Genomic DNA, 23215 nt, shown 5'->3' on the forward strand with positions numbered 1-23215 from the left:
CATTCAGCTGCTTGCATTTTCAGAAAGAAAATGGATTGTGCCACTTGTTTCCAAATAGAAGATAACATTCAGTCAAATACACAGGCACTTAATCAATCTGGCACCCACACTTTCAAAGAACCTCAGCAATCTACAAAGGTGTATGGGGTCAACTTTTTAGTTATTTGTTTGAGAGTTTTGTCCACAACTTTGTCTTGCATTCTGGTAACTCTAGAAAGCTACTAGTTGTCAGCCCAGTCCAATATTCTTCATCTCAGTTCCCACGTGCAGAAGATCAAGTTAAAAGCAAACCACAAACAAGGATGTTCTTGAAATGCATCAAACGGGCTCTGCACTCAGATCTAGGCTCAGTGGATTTTACAATTTATGGACCCAATATTCCATGGTCCTTCCTTCATGCGTGATCAGTGTGAATGCCCTGAGATTAATTAGATATATAGATGTTGACCTAAGATCCTGTTAAGCACCTCCTGGTGGGTTCAGTCTTTATAGATATCCTTTAGTCTTTGTAGACAGACGTATGTGCGCACAAGCATCACCACAGCATACAGCAGGATACAGCTACCATTTTGTTCATTTTTTAATATAATTCACGGTGCCAAGATGGTGAATGCTAATCTGGAAGTGTAAATAAATAAAGTTGAAGTGTGCAAAAGTGCTTTTGAAGCATCGACTATGAAGTAAATGGCAGCTGTCAGACCCTCTAAAAAAATTCAAATATCTTTTTTTTAAAGGACGAAAGGAGAAGGATAGGAGCAGGTGGAGCAACGTAGGTGTGCTTTGGGGAAATGCAAAGGAAGTGGAGAGGGGCGGAAGAGCAATGGAGGCGTTTGAGGTGGGTAGGGAGAAAAAAAAATATAGCAAAATAAATACTAAAGAGGGCTGGGGCAGAACTGGTCGAGCTGGAGAGTGGGGAAGGAGGCATCAACTCACACCACACAGAGGGCAGTACACAAGGGAGAGCGCAAGAAAACACATGCTGAAAGAAATATAAAAAAGTAACCACATGAATGTGAGCAGTAGAAGGATAAAAGTCTTCCAATCAAAAGGATGGAAAAGCAGCTATGTACAATGGAGGGGGAAAGGGCAACCACAAACAGCGGAAAGAAAGCCATCAAATAAGCAAGCAAAGGCGACTGACAAGAGACCCAATGACTGGTAAGCAATAGGCTGGCCCTAGCCCCACTGTCAGGTTTTGGCATTGTCCACAATTAGCCGCTCGATGACAGATATAAAAGCTTGTCTGAATGCAAGCTGAAAATGACCATCGACTAATTGTGGAGTATAATGCAAGAAAATAAACAGCATCCTCGGCTAAATAGTTCACCCCACATTGAATGGTGATGTCCATAGGGAAAGTTTGCAAAAAGCAAAACAAACTCTCCAGAGTGAATAATTGTAGAGTAAAACAAAGCAGACCCACAGCGTCGGAATATGCTGTAGAGGACTGCAGAGTCCATTGTAAACCCCTGCATCGAACTCGCAAGCTCCCTCACAAATAGGATTATTTCATTTAAACCTCAGGTCTGTCAAGCGTCATTACTTCAGACAGAGCTTGGCGTTGCTAGAGTTCATTAGGAATCAGGATTGCATTACAATTTAGACCGGGTAAAGCTCATAGACTAGCTACATGAGGACAACCAAAAACAAGCGCGCGCACCTCGCCCAAGTAGGGAGTGGGGGGAGGAGTGCGGCTGAGAGCAGGCAGTGTTTCCCTTGCTGGTGCGAGCGTGATAATTGCTACCAGATGGCGCCGCTCGCTCCTGCAAGGAAATCGCCAAACGTGCACGCGTTGCCATTCAAAGCAATGCAACGCGTGCACGTTTTTGCCTGCAAAACCGGACCGATTTCTAAAGGTCTCCTCCTAAGCAGCGCATGCACGCTGCGTAGGCGAGACCTAAAAAACGATGTTGCAAGGGTATGTTTGGTGCTATTTTGAGAATACAGGCACTGTAACTGAACAAGCACTGACAAAATCAATAGGTCTCGGTATCATTTATGAGACATATTGGCATTGGCAATGATTTTTAGTCATAGTGTATATGCAGCATGGCTGAAAATAATGAAGAAAAAAAAGGTATTATGACGTGGTAGTCGTGTCATTTTTTAGGTACACCCCAACATGGATGCTTGTACCTACAAAATTAGGTGAGCATGGGAGGACCTGGCTTGGCAGTTCGGGCTCCACTATTCCTAGGAGGCACATGGTCAAGGCTGATTTGCATATGGCTGGGTCTAAACTGGGGTGGCATGGTGAGCGAAAGAACAATGGATTTAACCCAGATCTCTTGACTGGGGGTGAATGTTTTGATTTGGTCTGCATTCCATCCATCATTTGTGTGTCTTTTGCTTTACAAAATGAGGTGAGCATTTGTTTTCTATTAATTTACAAATCCCAAACGGATTAGTAAATAAAAGTTGCATGACATGCACTTTTTTGGTATTGTGCTAATGTTCGTTTTTTGGAACAGGGCTAATACAACTTTGAAGGAAAAAAAACCCAAGCAAACGGGGAAGCGAGTTGGGGTTTGGGCATACCACTAAATAGATGCGGCCCTCGGGCACAATCCAAGCTGTACTTTAAGGCCCCCGAGAAACTTTTTGTGAGTAGCCATGATACAGATGATGAACCATTTCAAAGTGTGTCATGACTTCAGTCATTGCCTGTGGTACATGTACAATATGTCTCCTGAACTTAACAGGAATTATCACACTGATATCAGCCTTAAAAATATCTTGGAAACATCAGCTCATCATTTTGTGAACATATACATTTCCAATGAAATACAAACTTTTCATCTTTGATAAATGAACTTTTTCTCCCACTCAATAGTTAGATATTTTCATGAAAAAATAACATTTCAGCTCCGAAATACCAGTTTTTCACTTTCAGTGAAACTTGTGGTCCGCAAACACCAATTTGCCATTTTCTGAAACAACTTTACATATACTACTGCCAAGCATTGACCGATTGTTTCTTATATGACCTTGTATTAATATCCCATATCAGGGATGTCGATTGTATGCAGAGGCTTTGCCAAGGATTACCATAATTATATCAATAACGGCCCTAGTTTGTCAAGCGTAGTCTCCATTATGCCACAGGTGGATTGCATTATGTCGGGAAAGGCAAACATTATGCCTGGTGTGGTCCACTTCATGCCTCACATGAGCAGCATTATGTTAAGGATGCACACCAAATATCAGGTATGTGAACTATCTTGTCATGGAGTGGATCCCATCTTGCCAGGCATGGCCATTGTTTGCTGGTAGAGCCCGCATATGTGGGCACAGGCACACACTTGACCATCCACACACAGACTCATGCCGGGAAGCACGCATGCTGTTGCATGCCAGCAAAACTACTTACCATTCTGCTCGATCCTGCCAGTGGCCCAAGCAGGAATAGTGGAACATGCTAGTGTCCTTCATTGCAAGCCTTGGTTCTTATAGAAAATATAACTGACAAATGCAGGCCTACAATATATTTTCAAGTGCCAGAAGCATTCATTGATTGCAAGTGTGACCGTGGCGCCTACTAAACCAGTGTTGATGGCGGGAGGACTAAGCTGCAGAGTATTTGGTTACAGACGTGAAGGCCATGTTGCCACTTTCAGCTCTCTGATACAGCGCTCAGTGATCTCATGTCTGTCAGGGCTAAATCGCACACGTCTTGTCATGCTATGGTATGTTTATTTGTAGAGCGTACTATCACCCAGAAGGGTATCCTGCCCCTGAGTAGGTGCGAGTCTTGTGCAGGTGTGAGTCTAGCCAAACCTAGGGCCTTGTGGGACTACTCGAAAAGCCAGGTCTTCAGCTACTTGCAGAATGGAAGAAGTGAGGAGGAGGCTCTGCAAAGGGACTAGAGCCATTAGGCTCCACCTTCTTCAAAGGACAACTGGGTTTCTGGTGGGCTTGTGGCCTAAAGCCACACAAGTCAGCTCCATAATGAAACGACTGTTACTGTAGGCCTCAGGACATAAAAGGCGAGGTTCTGTCCTATTATGGATACTTCCTCTGGTAGTCGTCCTGGTCTGTGTGACATTATTATTTGGCATTTACCTTGTTGATGTGGCCATACCATTCATGTAGGCCAGTTTGGTGCTGATTCATTGTCCTTTACGTATCCTTTCTTTTTCCCCTTGATAATGTTTGGAGATGGGGTGTGATCTCAGTGGCCCCTTAGTGCCCATCCGTTTCCCTGCCAGAGCTGCCTGCCTCCCTGCTAACTCATCTACTGTTTTCCTATCAGGAGACTGTCACATGCACCCCACTCTCCCTTAGTTACTTTCTGCTGCCAGTATGTGCACAGTGGAAGTGGGGCAAAGCTGCAAGTGTTACAGAGCATCCTGGCATGTCAATGTGATGCACCTTTGAATCTGTGTATTGTCTGGAGTGCAAAAGAAGACAGGGACTGCGAGAGTAGAAGAGAGAAATCTTAGGTCATACTTTGTAGGAGAGAAAGGGGGAGAGTTCCTCGCCCCATCAATGCTTAGACAGGAGGATGCACCCATGTCCCTTGGGCTCGTGCTTGTCGTAAAATGTCACTGACCACCTTTGCTGCCGGTCCCAAGACACTTGTGTACATCAATGAGCTGTGTTTTGCCTAGCAGGATGGTGTCTGTGCATGTGGTAAAAGTCGACCAGGATGGCTGTGTAACTGCCTAAGGACAAAAAAGTTCAGAGCATCAGAAGGAAATGGGCAACTAAAACCTGGATTTACTAATTTTCTCTTCATTATATTCCTATAGACTATGTCACTTAAGTGTGCAGCTGGTGCACAATCAGTTAAGATGATCACATATCACTTAATCTGTTCTAACATGGATGCTTAGATGTGCTCAAAATCCCTGATAAAGAGGAGGTAGAGGGAGTTATCTATGTTCATGGATCTATGGGGAGTCCTCAGTCCCGGTCGAGACACACAGCTGATCTCGATCGTGGACTTTTACTTCACATGTGAGCGCTATAAAAAGCCCCCTCCTGTTCCGGTCGATACCTCCCAGACGGCTCGTGAGTCAGTCAGAGGTATCGACGGACAGGTAAGGGAGGAGGCTGATAGCTCTTGCTGTTTTTGCTCTGCAATTGAACTATTTCCCCAGATGGAACCAGTAGAGCCCAGTGGACACTCATAGCCACTTTTAATATCTTTTACCAATTCCTAGTATTCCATCAGATTATATGGGCAATAACCATTCACCAATTACTGGTTTCTGCCTATCACTGGGGTCCACTATGCTACCAGTTTACTAAGATACATGATCCCATATCAACAAGGGTCAGCAGAGATTTAGACCATAAATACATTCTAAGAGTTAGGAGTTCTTTAAGGTTTCGGACATTCTAGCTATTACAGGTTCTTTTTAATATGTTTAAAATACGTGTGTTTGAGATTGAAGCAGACAGGTATCAATCAGCAATCTGTCTGGGCTTTTCTCCACATTTAAACAGAGCGGTGCCTCCTTCTCCGAGTAGTCAGCCGGGTGAGGTGAGGCTTTACTCCCACACAAAGCTGGGTGAGTTCTTTTGCTATTTTTCTACCACTATCTTGATATACAAATTGTATCTCCAAACATCGTTTTGAGTTTGTCTGAATATCAAGGCACGGCTAACTTTAGACCGGCCATTTTGCAACTGATGGTTTTGTTTTGATGTGCATGAGGTTTGATATATGTATTTTATTTCCAGGAATGAAGACATTGTCCTCACGCTCAATGCTTGAGCTGTTCTGGTAGGGTGGCACACGCCACACACATATCCCACATTCAATTGATTTGCATGGGTTTAGTTATTATTGTTTTTTCACTTTATGAGATTACTTTAAGCAGTAGCTTTTTTTCAATTTCAAGGTCCTGAAGAAAGCCGGGTCAAACTGACCGCTCCGGCTGAAACATGTCGACCATACTTCTCACACACGAACCAAAAATTAGCCTGTAAAATTCATACCAGACTATAGGTTCTTTTAGATATGAAATTTGATCAATCCACATTAAATTCATTTTTGATCAAATATTCATTTTTAACCTCACATCACTCTCTTAGCACTGCACTTTACAGGAGCCCTCGACTATTTGGGTCCATACCCCTGCAGGAGTTTATTTTCCTTCCGGGTTTCACTAGCCTGTATACCTGAGCGACCTGCCATCTCGGGCTCAGACAGTGATTCCTTGGAGTTCCAGATGACGATGCTCCGCCAGTAAGGGTGGGCTGATGGACTCCTTTCTCCCGCAGGGGTGCCTCAACTATTCGCAGGTTCTCGTACACACCTTCACATTAACCGTCAGTTGGCTATTTCTGTTTTGAATGGACTGTACTTCTTCTTTTTGTTCTATAGAGTCCTCTGCTCACCAATGTGATTAATGAGCTTCTTGTTTCTGGGACACTACCTTCTACTTCTTCAAGTTGAGCCCACTGCATAGATCCAGTCATTAAAAAGAGGACAATTCAGATCCAACTAGTTACAAACAAATCTTCCTGATTTACACAAATACCAGAATATTTGTGAAACTATTGTTGTGGCTAGAGGAGTGGGCTGAAGTAAATGGCATTCTGTCACGTACCCAGTATGGCTTCAGTGAAGGGCTGAAGGTCTGTCCTCTTCCCGCAACCTAGTGGCAAACCAGAGGAAGGAACTGTGTGCGCATACACTGACACACACACACACACACACTGACACACAGACACACACACACAACCACACACACACACACACACACCACACACACACACACTTCACACTCTGTTTCATACTCCCTCCCTTGAGCTTCCTCCCCCCATCCCAAGTCTTTTGAGGTGCTTGTTGATTTTGTCAAGTAGTTTTGTGCCAAAATGATAACTTACATCCTCAGACAACATGTGTTTTACTATTTCACAAGCTTTGTCAGTGATGGGCTATTGAATCTAGTGTAGATTACTGTGAAGAATTTTAATTTACCATACAAATGGTAAATGTTGGGACCCTGCGGAAACAATCGCACACAATGCAGCTTTAACCATACAAAATAATTCACTGTATTTCTTCAGTCGAGGTAAAATCCACTTTCATCTGTGTTGTTGGGTCATTTTGTTTTGGCGACTTTGGTGAAGAATAACATTAATAAACCCCTCAAATGACTGGAGTAGTCATGTTAAAAAGTGTATATTGGAGTATGTACATAAAAAGTACAGTGAATAGGTACTTTCTTACACTTAAGACCCGTGCAGGTGTGGGTGCAGCGACAAGAAAATATAAAAATAAAACCACTGACTATTTCAGTGGGCATGATTGGTTGCGTCCCTTTTTCAGCATATTTGCACACACATGGAATAGACGAGATGTGCCTTCTGCACAGAAAACAAGGCCACATAACCCACTAATTACATATTCTGGCAGATGACTGCAAGGCCTGTCTAACCCTTTGAGAAACTCCTTGCCGTACTCTTCCACAGCCACTACTAAACATGCCATTCGTTTAGTGAAAGTTCACCATTATCCTTCTCCCTTTTTGGAACACTGTGTACTAGTGGTACCCACATACTGAACACACCAACATGGTACAGACAAAAGGCTATATGACGAATGACGCATATGGAACCAGCTTCAGTGCTCAAGCCCACCACCAGAAGATGAAACTCCTACCTACACAAATGAGGAGTTAGCAAAGGCTGCACTATACAAAAACATTCAGCTCTTGTAGAACAACATTTTGATAATCTGGAATGCTATGCTGGACAAGCTTCTAACTTTTTCCTTCCTGGGACTTGACTTTTGCAACAGTTTTTCGTGGGGAGAACATATTAGACGGTCTTGATTGACAATGGCTACATCTCTAGATTTAGCGCCTACCATTGGGCCTATTATAATAGGTTTAGAAAGCTAAATCTGTTCTGTTTGCTATGTATGCCAGAGGTCTGTGGGTTTAAGAGGGGGGGTGGGGTGGGCTGGGCATTCTGATCACGTACAAGTAAATAAGTCTTTGATGTTGTTGGGATGGGAATGTTTCCTACATGGAGTACAGATGTGCACCCCTGCCCTGAGTGACCCCAGCATTAGGTTATCTGGTATCTTAATATTTTGGGCCCAGTACACACAATAATCCTGTGTAATACCCGAGGCAAGGTGCCTTGTACCTGACCATAAGACCCTGGCAGTGGCTCTGAGGTCTGAAGTGACACAGCAAGTGCACACTCTAATCAACATTGGACTACCATCCAAGTCCTGTGACTTACTTACACTAAGCGGTGGTGGCAGGTTCCAGCCTTTCGGATTGAAAACAATAAAAATACCTTTCTTCTGTTTAGATTTAAGTGCGGCACCTTCAGGCCCCACACAAGTGAAGTGTGGGTGTGTCATTTTCATGCTGTATGTATTATGATTGGCAGTGGAACTCCATGCTTACTGTGAGCATATGTTGCAGAGACCAGTAGTATCCATTTGAATGCTCCTGGTAAAACTTCTGTTTAAGAAACAGGGGCTACCCATAATAAATTAAAAAAACATCTAGAACCTGGGGCATTCACTAGGCATACAACATAGGTTCCAGGTGTTGAAGGATTTGACAAGTTAGAATACAAATTGAGTTCTTCAATTTATATAAGATTTGACAGTACTTTAGTTGATGAAACAGAGAGACACGTATCGTGCAAGTATCCGTTTTACTGCTCTATAGAAAGTGCTCAGTGCTCGTGAGTGTTCACACAGTGATGAAAAACAAATAAGTAATATAGGGCCTCATGTAGGAAGCAAAATACCGGTCGGTAACGGCCGATTTTCGGTAAATATACCGTTACCGACCGGTATTTGGATAGTTGAGATGTAGGGGGCATATGTCAGGATTCGGTATTTACCGAATCGGTAAAATTACCGATTCGGTAAAAATACCGAATGGTAACATTACCGATTCGGTAAAATTACCGAATCCTGAATGTAGGGAGCACTCTAGAGAGTGAAAATAACAATTTCAAATTCGGTATTTACCACCAATCATAGGTTGGTGTTAAATACCGAATACATTGCAAAAAGCAATATTTTGCTGACAATAGTGTGCAATGTGGCAGACATACATGCCCTTAGGGCATGTATGTGCGCCACATGTGCACACATGCAAGAATCAGGGGTGCAACAGGGTGTCAATGTGACACCCTGCCACCCTTGTATTTTCACCCCCCATTACCGAATCGGTATTTACCGAATCGGTAATGGTGACTGGCTTCCCATTGAATCCTATGGGCCTTCAAGCCCATAGGAATCAATGGGAGGTATGCCCCATTACCGAATCGGTAAATACCGAATCGGTAATTACCGAATTTTACCGATTCGGTAATATTTTCCGAATCATTACCTACATACAATTTACCACTTCTTAAATACCGAATCGGTAACGTTCGGTATTTATGAAGTGGTAAATTGTCTGCTACCTACATGAGGCCCATAGTGTGTGCAGAAAAACAGGCAAAGGAACCACGAAATAGATAGTTGATGCTGCTTTTAATCCATTCAATTATAAGTCAGTCAATGATTGTAGTCACATAAGTTCCATTTGCCCTTTATAGCGTTTCAACCCCAACGTGCGATGGGTCATCATCAGGATGGGAAAATGCATACAAAGCAGGAAACCATGTACTACAAGGGCCAATTCTGCATCGGTTTCATCTATTTTTCCTAAGCGAAACACCGCATATCTGAGTGGGGGTTTTCTCTCTGACCTTATCAAATATCCTGGTGATGGGTTCACTTTTTCGATTGATCCCTGAATTTATTCTATATTGCTTCTATGATACATTTCCAGATCCTCATTGCTGAGCTGAATACAGTGAGTAGCCCACTGGCCCTTTTTATCTTTACATTTTTTGAGACACCACTATTTTTGCATGATATACTTTTAACATGTACCTCTCGTTTTTTGTTAGTACATGGCTCACTGCCAATTTGAAGATAACATAATTAATACCTGCTTTGAGAGCCATTAACTTCAACAAAGACTCTGCAGAGGGAGAAAGTACTTTCGAAGGTGAACTACTTAAAAACTTGATCCTGACCACTGAGAGTGGGATCAACATCCCCTATCTGGGAAAAGACTATAATATCTTGACCCAAACTATTGAACTTGGTTCCAGTTTCCTCATGTCCAAGGGAGGAAATGTACTGCAGGCTATTCACACATACCATAATCTAACCTAGTCATTCTGTGTGATTATTATCCCTTAGCACCCATATAAAAGCCCTATGCCTGATTGACCTTACCTTTTGTGTGTAGTATTACCTTTTGGTGTAGTAAAAGTACTTCACTATTTCTATTAAGAAAGGTACTGGGCTGTTTATGTTGCATATCAATTTTAGTTCTGAGTCTCTACCCACCACACTGCTTTCCTGAGAAACCTTTGACTGCTCGCCCTCTCTAGCCTGAGAGTCAAGTGCGGAAAGGGCACCCAGTTTGCAGTGCCAAAAGTAGGTAAGAACCTGGAACATTAGTTCTCAAGGCCTCAATCCCCATGTGTGAGGCACAGTAGCCTCTGCTTGCTCCGTGGCACCCAAACCAGCTCTGACCAATGTTTTTGATGTTACACCAAGAACTAGACTTTAAATATGTGCCTGACATATCCAAGTCCCACCTACCAAATTTAGCTTGTCTTCAGGAGTCTAGCAATCTAAATGAGCCTCAAAGTGACTAAGAACTGTCTGAAAACATACACTGTGAACAAAACGTTGAACAAGATGGTGAAGAACTGGAAAGATATTCAAGTAAATCTTCACTTCAATTAAAAGTAATGTTTGCTCGGGATATTATTACAGTGGTGACAAGTAATCTTTTTTTGACATGCTGTATCCCCACCAGCACAAAGTGTAGCATCTGCTATCTACATCTTCATCCGCTACTCCACTCTGACCCTCCTGCACCCATTCATCCACCCATACACATCTAGACATTGAACACTTACAAGTGTTTTCAGTAACCACCATTATTTACTACCACCCTTCCGAAATTTGGTGTTTAGGCAATATGGTCAGCACTATTAGCAAACACGACTATAGTATGACATGAACTTGAGGAATTCTGCGGACCGCAGTGGCATTCAGTAGAAACATACAAGAGACATCAGACTACAAGACAAGATACTTGGAACTGAGAATTTCTGTGCGTTACCATTTTGTTCTCTTATTTTTTGTGGCATGCATAATTTGTCAAGTTGTCTAGATGACAAGCTCAGACTCCTTTTGTAGTTCTTTCTCTATGCATGTATGCACAGATTATACCTTTGAATGTACACTCACATGTATCTGTATGAATATGTGTATGCTTTGAACTTTTCTCTTTGAATGATGTTTAATAATTGATTTTATGGAGTCCTGCAGAATCCAGAAAGAAATCCATTTTTCTCTTTGATAAGGTCAAGTTTTGTGTCTGGATTCTCTCGCTTTGAAGTACAGGGCTCTCTGGCATGAATACACATCCAGAACTGTCACTTGCGTTCTATTTCAGCAATGTAGAAATACCAGTCTAGGCTATTGTCCGTGCCTCGCCCTAAACACTACTGTGTCATAATATTCTACAGACGTTTCCACAACATGGAACTTCTATTTAATATGTGTTTTTGGGGTTGTAGAAAAGATAGGTCAAAAGTGTTTAATGCTGATGTGTCACCTGCTAGTCACACGTTTGAATCCTGACAGGCCACACTCTGCTTGGTCAAAAACATTAGCACCATTGAGCTGCGCAATAGCAAAACTATCATGTCAAAAGCTACGGAACAGCACAGTTTTCTATAACAGAAGGTCATATAGTTGTAGGAATACCTTCCAATGAAATATAATGACCTGTTCCTCAATGTGTATTCTGTCACTTGAAATGTTTTTTTAATCTGTGAAGAAAGCATTCACTTCATTTTGTGGTCAAGTACTGAGCTTCAACAACACACATGTACCCTTTTAAAGTTTTACCCACTGAATTACGTGAACATTCTGAATTTGTCTACTTAATTTGTGTGCTAAAAAATAAGATAATGGTTAAAGACCAGAGATTTCTGTTATTTATTGACAGAATCTTTTTTTTCTCCAAGATAAAATCTCATAGAAATACATTTCAACACAGACATCATTATTAAAAATGATATACCACAGACTGTTCCAGATTTCACAATAGCCAATAACCTAGGGAGTGCCACCATACATTGACTACATTAAAGTGTAGGATATTGCTTTCTCTTAACAATGCCAAAATCATCAACAGGAGTGAATATTCAAAGTAAATGCAATAAAGTGCATTGGTAGTAAAAGATAAAATAACTACTTGTATTTATTATACGTAGGAAAACAGACCAAAGCAGTAAAGTGCAACGACAAAAGCAGGTATTCAAGGCAATTAAAAATAGAATCAATGTTATATTACTAGAAATCTCCTGCGATGTTAATATCTTTAAATACCCAAACTTCCCTTTACATGACACTACAAATCAAAAACAGTAACGTTCATCAGCAGTCACAGGTATTTAAGACCATTACAAATAAAGTGCTTTAGTATTCAAATATAGAATGTCTAATTATACTACTAGTTGAAAAACTAACAAAGGAAGGAGTAATCATAAAATATATTACCCAAACATTCCCAGTACATGCATCTGCATTTTTCACCTAAAAATAAATCTTAAAGCACGATTTATGACCAGTAAATGGTCCTGAAATAAAATAATAGCAGTCAGCCTACAGCGAAGTAGGCAGTCAACAAGGATAATTGATTAAGAGACACCTTTAAAATTTGGCCAATAGCAAAATTGATTTCAGCCGAAGAAAGAGGAGCTATTAAATTTAAAGTTGTGGCCTGGGCCCGACACCCATTTTTCAAGAAGAAAGAGAGCAGGATCTACTTCCTGTCGTCCAAAAGAAAGAGCAAGTCATGCAGAAGATAGATTATGGTGCATTTAGATTGCATGGATATAGACCTTTTCAAAAACAATTTCAGGGCAAACGTTCCCAAAACGCCAAGTGTGTTCCATTCCAATCTGCAGTTTAAAAATTGCAAACATTATCTGTCTATTGAAAACCCCAAACAGGTGATCATATATTTATTTTGATCTTATCCACTAGCATTTTTACCGAGTTCTTAGTCACCAGATAAACAGTGTCATGGTTCAAATATGCCAAACGCACCATCTCTTTTAATTCCTGTTAAAGTTGGATAGACTTAAGGGCCAGTACACTTCTGGTAAGGGAAGTCTGTGTCGAGGATAGTAGCCAATCAGTCAATCAATCATGGGTTTATATAGTGCAAGCTACTCACCTGGAACGGGTCTCAAGGCGCTGGGGGAGAGGGGGTGGGGGAGTGGGGTTCCGCAGATACCGGAGGTTCACTGAGTTCCATCGAAGAGCCAGGTCTTGTGGTCCTTTAGGGACTTAGAGAGCGATGCAGTCTGTCGGAGGTGGAGAGGGAGGGAGTTCCATGCTTTAGCCGTGAGTAGGAAGAAGGAGCGCGCTCCTGTTCTGCTTTTCTTGATCCGAGGTACCGTTGCGAGGGAGAGCTGGGCCGAGTGGAGAGAGAGCTGGGGAGCATGGACCACGAGGCGGTGGTTCAGGTTAGCGGGTCTGGTGTTGTGGAGGGCCTTGTGTTCGTGGGTGAGAAGCTTGAAGGTGATTCTCTTCTCAACGGGGTGCCAGTGTAGAGCCCATAGGTGTTGGCTGATGTGGCAGTGGCGCTGTAGGTTGAGGACTAGTCTAGCGGCGGTGTTCTTGAGTTTGTGTGTGAGGTTCTTGTTGATCTCCGCTTAGAGTGCGTTGCCGTAGTCCAGTCTGCTACTAATGAAGGTGTGTGTGTGACAGATTTCCTGTGTTCGGGGGGGGCATCAGCTTGAAGGTCTTGCGGAGTAGTTGGAGGGTGTGGTAGCAGGAGGAGGTGATGGCGTTGACCTGGCGGTCCATTTTGAGTTCGGAGTCCAGGATGATTCCGAGGTTGCGTGCGTGGTCCGTGGAGGCGGTGGGGTCTCCGAGAGTGGTGGGCCACCAGGTGTCATTCCAGGAATCGGGGTGTGGGCCCATGATGAGTAGCTCGATTTTGTCCGTGTTGAGTTGAAGGCAGCTGTTCTTCATCCATCTGGCGAAGGCTTCCATTCTGTCTTGAAAATTGCGTTTGGTGATGTTGGATAGGGAGAGGATGAGTTGGATGTCATCTGCGTATGATATGATGTTGAGTCTCTGTGCTCTGACGATGGATGCGAGCGAGCCATGTAGATGTTGAACAGGGTCGGGCTGATGGAGGATCCTCGTGGGACTCCGCAGGTGGTTGGAGTCGGTTCCAAGAGGAATGGAGGGTGTCTGACTCGTTGCGTTCTACCGGAGAGGAAAGATAGGATCCAGTCGAGGGCCCTGTCGCGATTCCCGCGTAGTGGAGTCTGTGGGCTAGGGTGTGGTGAGGGACAGTGTCGAAGGCCGCAGAGAGGTCGAGGGGGATGAGGGCCACGGTCTAACCTCTGTCAAGGAGGGCGCGGATATCGTCTGTTGCTGCGAGGAGTGTGGTTTTGGTGCTGTGGTTCTTCCTGAAGTCTGATTGGGAGAAGTTGAGGATGTTGTTCTCTTCGATGAAGGTAGCGAGTTGGCTGTTGACGGCCTTTTCCATGACTTTGACTGAATAAGGGAGTAGGGAGATCGGTCTGAAATTCTTGAGGTCGGTGGGGTCCGCTGATGGTGTTTTCAGGAAAGGGTTGATCTTGACGTGTTTCCAGTCAGGGAAGGAGGCGATCTCAAAGGAGCGGTTGATGATACATTGAAGCTCGGGCAATGATGTCTGCAGTTTTGCGGTAGACGTGGTGGGGGCAAGGGTCTGTAGGGGCCCCGGAGTGGGTGGTCTTCATTATCCTCAGAGCGTCTTCAATGCGGAGGGCGGTCCAGCTGTCAAGTGTCGGCTGCGAGCTGCTGGGAGCGGTGGGAGGGGGTTCCTCATGGTGGTTGTTGTCGAAGTTGTCATAGATGGTCTTTATTTTGTGATCAAAGAAAGCGCGGTCTGTTGCAGAGGTCCTGGGAGGGAGTGATGTCTGTGGACTCGCTGTTGGGTTGGGTGAAATCTTTGATGATACCGAAGAGTTCTTGCTGTTGTGCGCGTTGGTGGAGATTCTGTCCTGTAGTGCTTTCTTCCTGGAGAGTCTGATGAGCTTGTGGTGGGCCGCGGTTGCTCTTTTGAAGTTGTCGAGGTCAGTCGGAGTTTTGGAGTTCCTCCACAATTGTTTGAGTCGTCTGCAGGTGCGTCTTGAGTCTCGGAGCTTTGTGGAAAACCAGCTGGCTTTCTTGGCATGGGGCTTGAAGGCTTTCTTGAGGGGGGGGCGAGGGTGTTGGTGCAGTCGGTGACCCATTTGTGTGCAGTGCGGGCGACGGTGGTGGGGTCCTTGTCGTTTATGGTGGTGGGAGCAGAGCTGCCCAGGGTGGGGGCAAGCTGCTCGTCCGAGAATTTGTTCCAATTCCTGCGTTGGAGCTGATGCGGGCATCTGTGGGGGATGTTGGATTTGAAGGTGAAGTGAACACAGCAGTGGTCCGTCCATGGGAGTTCGGAGCTGTGGCTGAAGGTGATGGAGTTCCCTGCTGTGAAAACAGGATCGAGGATGTGCCCAGTTGAGTGCGTTGGTTCGGGTACGATCTTCTTGAGTCCGATGGTGAAGAGGTTGTCCAGGAGGGAGGCGGAGTTTGGGGCCCAAGAGGTTGTCGAAGTTGAGGTCTCCTAGCAGCGTGAAATCGGTGGAGGTGATGGCATGCGGCGTGATGATGTCGGTGATGAAGTCGGAGAAAAGAGCGCTGGGTCTGGGGGAGTCTGTAGATGAGGGTGCCTCGGAGGATGAGGACGGGTTGGTCTGGATCTTGAAATGGAGGTGTTCCATCAGGTCAGAGAGCCCGTCGGATCGGGTGCTCAGCCGGAGATTGGCCTTGTGGGCGATGGTGATGCCTCCTGCGGGTCGTTTGGGTCGATCCCTCCGGGTGGACTTGTATCCTTCAGGGATGACAATCTCGATGTCTGGGCTGGAGGCGGCGTTCGTCCAGGTATCGGTGAGGAAGGCGATGTCCGGGGCGGTGCTGTCGAGGAGGTGCCAGATTTCCGTGCCGTGTCTGTGGAGGGAGAGGACATTGAGGAGGATGCATCTCAGGGTTTGGGGTGCGATGGAGTTGTTGCTGGAGGGAGGTGGAGGGTCCTGGGTCTCGGCGAAGGTGAAGGAAAGGTGACAGTGACAGCAGGTGAAGGGTCCATGGGTGTCGAGAGGTGAGGAGAGCTTGCAGTTTAGGTTCTTGCCGGCGTTGAGTTCGTGTAGAGCCGAGGAGCTGTAGCGCTGGCTGGTCGGAGGGCCAGGGTACCTGGCGCTGGTCGCGGTCGGGTCACGGACGGGCGCAAATGGGCTTGCCTTTGGTGCACCTTTGGCGCGCCAGTGGCACGCATCCGCTGTGCAGCCTCCCAGCGGCCACCATTAAATAGGGGAGGAGGGAGAGAGACGCAGCTGGGAGGCGAGAGCGGGAACCGGTGGGCAGGAGGGCCCGCAGGGGCAGCGGGGAAAAAAGCAGAAAAAAACAAGTGGCAAAACAGGCAGGCGGCACCAAACCAGGGCACAGGCAGAAGGGTGGGGCAGAAACAAATAAAAAAAATTAAGAAATACAGAGGAGGATAAGTGGAAGCAGGCAGAGATGCGAAGCAGAGCTGGCGCCAGCCTCAAACTGGGGTCAGCACGGAGCAGGCGACAGAGGCACTTCAGGTGGAGAAGAGCGCCTGGGAGAGCAGTATCCTGGCCATGGTCAGGGGACTTGCCAATGTGCACAAAGCTGCAGTTAATTTGATCAACTTGTGCTTTATGGTTAAATATGAGAATTTGGCTTTACATGTAGTGTACTATAATTGGTAAAAATAGGGAACTGCACGCACGTTGTCAAGTTAATTCCGTGTTACAAGATGACGTTCTAAATGAGTGGCTTCAGTCATCGTATTAGTAGGAATTGCAGGAGTCTTTTTATGCACAATCCTTTGAGAGGGCCCCTCTCCTATCTTTGTTCAAGTGCAAACAGTTCTGCCCAATATAGGTGTTGATTTAATAATTTTCCATGGGCCGCTCTTATGAGTGGTTCGAGAGAATATCTCCCATAGGTAGCATCAAATCATCTGGCATTGACAGTGTCCATTAAGGAACATCTCAAAAAGGAGAAATGTGTTGACCAGTTCATCTTGGAGTTAAAGTTGAGCCCCAGTTATAATAATGGACCTGTTCCAGTGCTTGGTTATTTAAGTACCACTAAAACTTAGTCTACTTTGCCGAACTCATCATATTTTGATTCTGCCAACATTAATGATTAGATAATTCTGTCTACAATAATCTCCAAACAATGTGTTCTTTCTTTGCAGACCAATGGGAGTATAGTCCAACAAGATTACAGCATCTGCATACAGTAAGCATGCAACATGCTAGCTGGTAATTTAAGAAAAGGGATGACTAGCTTATTTTTGGCAGATCCCTTTCCAGAGTCTATTAAAACCAAACAAAAGATATGCTAGAACACACCCTTTGCGTAAACCGTTTTTAATAGGGAACCTACTGGTCAAGATCTCCTTCACCTTTAAATGCACTTGCGCCCAGTTATTCAACTGCTGAATCGTATGAAGGAGACCCCCAGGTATTTTCAGGGCTTGAAGTTTGTTTCAAAGAGTACTAGAGTGAACCATTTCAAACTCAAGCGAAAGTCCACAGTACAACAACAAAGTTTGTATGTTGGGTCAGAGTTCTTCACTATTTTGGCTTGCATCCATAGGACCAGACTGTGATCAATCGTGGTGTGATTCGGAGGGTAGCCTCCCTGCTCCAATGGGGATCAGATTGTTAATGTTGTTAATGTTTAGTCTCCTTCCGTCTGCATAAGTTGAATGTAACTGTGGTTCTCATTTTTCTCTTCAATACAGCTTTTCATTTAAGTGAAGGAAGCCAGAGTACTTGAGCGTCTAAGCTCCTTGGGAGCTCTACTGCAGCTTGGACAGATCTCCTGAACTGTACCCATCTAAAAGTATTTCATGTGTGCAGGAATGTTTATTCCAGAGTTCCTTTCCATATTTTTAGAAAGCATTCCCATACCTGTACATAACTGAACTCCAGTAATGTATTTCAAAAGCAAATGTGCCATGACAGCTTCTTCGAGGATCAGGTCTGCACCTAAAAATATGTTGTGTGTGTGATCAGATTCTGTAGGAACAAAAATCTTGAATTGTCCAGAAAATTAGTCATGGCTTGGGTTTGGGTCCTAGCAAGAACTGAACTTGGGTCAGAATACACCAGCTGCTTAGGAGAAGAGTTTGCAGCAAGTATGTACCACATCCCTCCTTGGTGGCAGAACACCAGATTTCAAGTCCTAGGTATTTCTTTGACCATCAAATTTGTTCTAAGAGCTGTAGGCTTGGTTTAAGTCAGTTGAACCAATTGGACTAACTCACTTGATAAAAATGATTTGCAAGAGAAAAGCTCAAGACTGGAGATGGTGCCTGCTACCCTTGAGTGGTCTAGAAATCCCAGCAGCAGTCCTAGGAGGGTGAGCACAAAATATATCTTATACATATGGTGGCAAAAATGATTTCATGGGAGACTGAGCCTCATCAGTCACTGAATGCAAACGTTTCTGTTGCTGGGGAAGGAGATATTTTGCTTTGATGAGACCCAAACCCTCGCAGTGTCCTGTCCCTGTTGTCTATGGTTTCATGCATTGTGTCCATCTCCCTCTTCAGACCAGTAAACACTCACAGTATATGTAAAACAAGGGAATTGTATGCACTTTCTGTTTCTTAAAACACCTCTGTATTGTTTAGGAGGAATTCTTATGAAGGGCTGGATGGCTCACAATGTAATGTGATTATTGCTGATGGTTATGTGTTGGCTAATGGTTACAGGCTTTAGTGCTGGCAAGGCCAATTTAGTCTTGATCCTTTTGAAGTCAATACATTGAGGACCATTACTGTGAGTGATAGTAGCACCTAATTATTACCACATTGCTGGAAAACTACAACAGCAAGGGCATTACAAAAACAATGTAATATTTTTGCAACCTTTTCATATGTGCCTCAATTATAATTGTTCCTATTTTATCAACTTTTCACCTTTTCCACCTGTATCATACTTATGTACTTTTGTAAACAAAAAAATGAAATTGTGAGTTTATTTGTTCGGTGCACACAGTAAATCTTAAAATTGTCAGAGCAGCGCAGTTAGCTAGTAACTGAAAAGCCATTACTTGACAATATATTTTTAGGGTCTTACGAAAATATAAAGTATTTTTTCCTTCTCAGGACTTTTATAGATTAGTTTAACCTGGCACTATAAAGCAATAGTTGTCTTATGGTATCAAGGGCATTGTATGAAAATGAGATTCCAGAAGGTTTGAAGATGCATACCTATGAAGAGGAATGCATTTCATACACTTCTAATTCAGGTACCTGTGAGCCAGATTTGTAACATAACATATCAGTTGTTGTCAAGGCCATGATGAACATTTGCAGCTCAAAGAGGAGGTAGTGTCTAAAAGGATCTCTTAGTAAACACCAGGTTTTTTAACCGAGTTTGCTTCAGAATGTTCCATAGTTTGATATGTTTTCGGAGAGGCCCAGATAAACTGGTGGCCCAATCTAGTTAAGAGGCGACAGTGGCAGCAATTACGAGGTAGTAAATGATAGTACATGGTCAAGCAATTTAAGATGATAATGTGAGAATTCATGGGGACCTCTATTAAGCGAGACCCCTAAGCTTTTCGTTGCTTTCTGCGGAGATGTTTGGTGAGATTTGAAGCTTTAGGCTCAGTCCAACAAGACAAATCTAACATCTTTTAGAAGATGAGACCAAGAGAAGTATATTATGATATGTATAAGAATACAACCTAATGCCTATGTTTCAGACGATCTTATTACGCGGCCTCAGCAAGTATTGAAGGGCCATTGACAGAAGTGAACCCTGGGATTCCACAGAGGGGAACGCCTATGTTGAATGGACACTGTTTCATCTGCTGTCTACTGCCAGTCCAATAATGGGCAGGATATTTTAAATCCTTCTAAGGGGCCCTTAAGCTAACTTAGCAAGTGTAGGACTGACCTGAATGAATAGAAGAATGGATATGATTAATAGATAGAAGAGTAAAGTATTACTATACTGTGTCCCTCAGATCAACTGGAGGTAAAGCGTCCATAGCTGTAAAAAGCAAGGCGTATTGACTATTTTAGGCACTCTGGAATCTGTTAATATTTAGAGAAGCCTCTAAGTGGCAGCTAGATTACACTATAATCTAACTATGCCAACTGTGATTACTGCTGGCAGTCTTTTCCCAGAACCTTCTAATCCCCAGCGCTGTATTATGGTTTGTCATTGAAAATCTTGTATGTGCTGAGTCATTCATGCACACAAAGAACAGTGTTAACACAAGATTTGGGTCTACAGGTGCCATTGGTTGATTTCAAAAAGACTGCTTCAAATGTTCAGGGAAAATTAAAGCAAAATGAACAATGTTAGAGAGAAAATTGAAGGTGGGCAGTAAATGGCCAGTGTTCCTGATACTTCTACCTTCTTAGCCTGGTTCCTGTTTTTTTTACTTGTTGTTGGTTCTCCTTGACTTCTACATCCTCTCCTGTTGTGATTAGCACTAACAGAGGATCGGAAGATGTTGTGTGACTTGAAAACAGGCTCAATACTGGAGAAAGGTCCACAGCTGGCGTCAGGAACTGTGTCCTGAAGATGGACTGTGGCCTGCATGCCTGTTGTCATCATACTCTGCACATAAGAGAATACATTATGATTAAGGCTCCCAGTTTTCCTTTTATTTACTGATTTTTACAGATAAATACATATAGATAATGTGCTTTCTGTCTTAATTTATTTTTATTAGTAGGAAAGTACAGAAAATAGGGCATCTTTTCACCGACTCTCCCACCCCCAATAGACTTGCAGATTGAGAGCATATGGGGTTAAAAAAACAGCATGACATTTCCTTAAATGACTGCATATCTCAACATATGTTTGTGCTATTATGCAAATATTTTCATTCAGGTTTGTTGTTTTATTAAATTTGGTTGCTTAATGTGCTAAAACCAGACAGGTATCAAAGTATGAGTACACATTTATTAGTTAAATAAACGTGGACATATCAGTGCTATGGCTTCATTTATTCCCAAATCCACAAAAAAAAGGATAAATACTGATAAGATGGCCAAAAAGTAAATATGGATATAGACGGAAATGTTAAAAAAAAAAACAACATAAAACGTGGAGCCCTAACTATGATCGCTAATTACCCCAGTAATGTATTTCAAAAGCAGATATGCCATGCAGGCTTCTTCGAAAATCAGGCATGTATTTTCTGTGTGTGTTCAAATCTTATAGAGTCATAAATCTTCAATAGTCCGAAAATTGGTCCTCTTTAGCCCGTTACAGTTTTGCGAATCATTGGTCTTCCTCTTGAAGGCATAGCTATATCTTCTTACGTTTTCAATTTTAGTTCTAATACAGGTGCTAATATAAAGTTTCTTTGCCCTTACTTGTAAATAAAATAACACTTGAGGCTGGTCTTAATAAGCCGTGTTGTATCCGAATCTTGCCTCAAGTTCTTCCTATGTTGTCTGTGGCTTGTATTTCATTCTGGAGGGCTTTAACCTCCCCTTTTATTGTCAGAAGTACATAAGATATAAAACTGAACTTAGTCAGAAAATACCAGGAAATAGCCCAAGTGAAAATAAATCGATAAATAATCCTGAAAGGAGTACTTGTACATGTTATTTTCAGTACAAGGATAGTGGCATAGGAAGGGAAATAATGAAATCTCCTCTCCCCTAACAAAAATAATGGTGACTGTGGCCTCCCCTTTTTATGGAATATCGTAACCTTCATCCTCTAAAGCATATTCATCCCTTACCACCCCCTGTGACTGCTCTAAGTGCTCCAGGGTTAGCACAGGGGGTGGCTATGTTATTCAGTGGAAAAGTAAAACTAAAGATATTAAGTAATGAATTAAATCACATTGAACCCAGCTAGACTGACCCTTTAAGTTTATTCGGCTGGAACTCTCTGACGAACAATGCACTTGTTGTTCTGTTCCCAGCACAGTTGGCAGTGTCCTCAATGGGGTGGCGTGTCCGTGCAGAATGTGGGTCAAATAGAAGATTTGGTAAAATAAACTTATGTGGAGGATGCTAACATGGGATGCGCTTTTGTGTGCAGTCCAAGCAAACCTTATTCTGCTGTGTGCAAAGAGGCTTGTGCAAAGCCGAAAAATATGAGCACAGCACACACCTTCCCAAACTCCTGTGTGAATGAAAAAACAGAACTGTCTGAAGTAAATGTTCATGCTGTCCTCTAGGCTTTAGTCATCTTTCCCCTGTGGAAGATGGAATGTGGCAGCCTGTCGTTCAGAGTAAATTACTTCTCATTAAAACAGTGCGCTGTTCAGTCTGATCCAAGCTTCTTTGTTCAATCAGAAAGCTTTAAAATGGAACAAGAGCTTACAAAACTAATGTGGAGGGTGGCCAAAGTATAACTTGCTTAGCTAGACACAAGGAAGCATTCGCCTAAACCTGCAGAACTAAAATTTCCTGCGTTTAAAAGGGAATGTATTTGTATTTTGGGTTTAGGAACCTTCTGCCTCGTTTTGTTAACCATCTGTGCCTTTTTCAAACCCATTTGTAACTCCGATCAGTGCCTTTTCTGTACCTGTTTACTGAAATATTTCTATTTTTATAAACTTTACATTCTTTGCTAACTTGTGTACAGCACTCCATGCTATTTTCAAATAAACCTTAATCGTTGTGTGAACTTTGTGAAATACTCTTAATTTGTTTGTACACTTTTTTCCTATTTAGAAAAGTTAAATGGAAGGGAGGCCAAAGTCCACTTCAGCCATGGTTCTGACTCCCAGTGGCTGTTAGCGGGGATGAGGGGGCAGAAGCGAGGATAACCTCAATCGTAGAGCTGTGTCCTTACCTCTGTCAAATACCCACCATATGAAAGAAAATGGGTTGACTACTCTTTTTTTACATTGCCTGATGCCTGCCACCCGCTATTTTCCCGCAAGAGCCTGGCTCCCACTGTAATCTAGGGTACTTGGCTCTGCCGGCCTTGGTAAACAAGTGGCGGGGTGGTAGCCGGGATTATGCCTGTGCAGATGCTGCCTCTGTCCAGGTGCACCTGCAGGCCCACGTCTCAAATACACCCCTGCATTGATTGGGTTGGTGTGAATGCCAAAGAAAACTTTGTATAGTTGAACTGCCTC

The 23215-nt window shown here is 43.4% G+C and overlaps 1 protein-coding gene across 2 annotated transcripts in view; it reads left to right on the forward strand.

Annotated features, from left to right (window-relative positions):
• The window catches only part of RILPL2 (Rab interacting lysosomal protein like 2), a 108783-nt gene extending 86025 nt beyond the window's left edge, over window positions 1-22758 (forward strand). Inside the window, exons 4-5 of one of the 2 annotated variants that reach the window (XM_085636330.1) lie at window positions 5452-5516; window positions 17886-22758. In XM_085636330.1, the coding sequence (XP_085492456.1) occupies window positions 5452-5516; window positions 17886-17920 (100 nt within the window). In that variant the 3' untranslated portion in view covers window positions 17921-22758. The remainder of the gene's footprint in view (window positions 1-5451; window positions 5517-17885) is intronic. The other variant, XM_085636331.1, reaches the window with a different exon arrangement.
• The last annotated feature ends 457 nt before the right edge of the window (window positions 22759-23215 follow it).

This window comes from Triturus cristatus, chromosome 11 (assembly GCF_964204655.1).
Source record: "Triturus cristatus chromosome 11, aTriCri1.1, whole genome shotgun sequence".
Taxonomy (NCBI): Eukaryota; Metazoa; Chordata; class Amphibia; order Caudata; family Salamandridae; genus Triturus; species Triturus cristatus.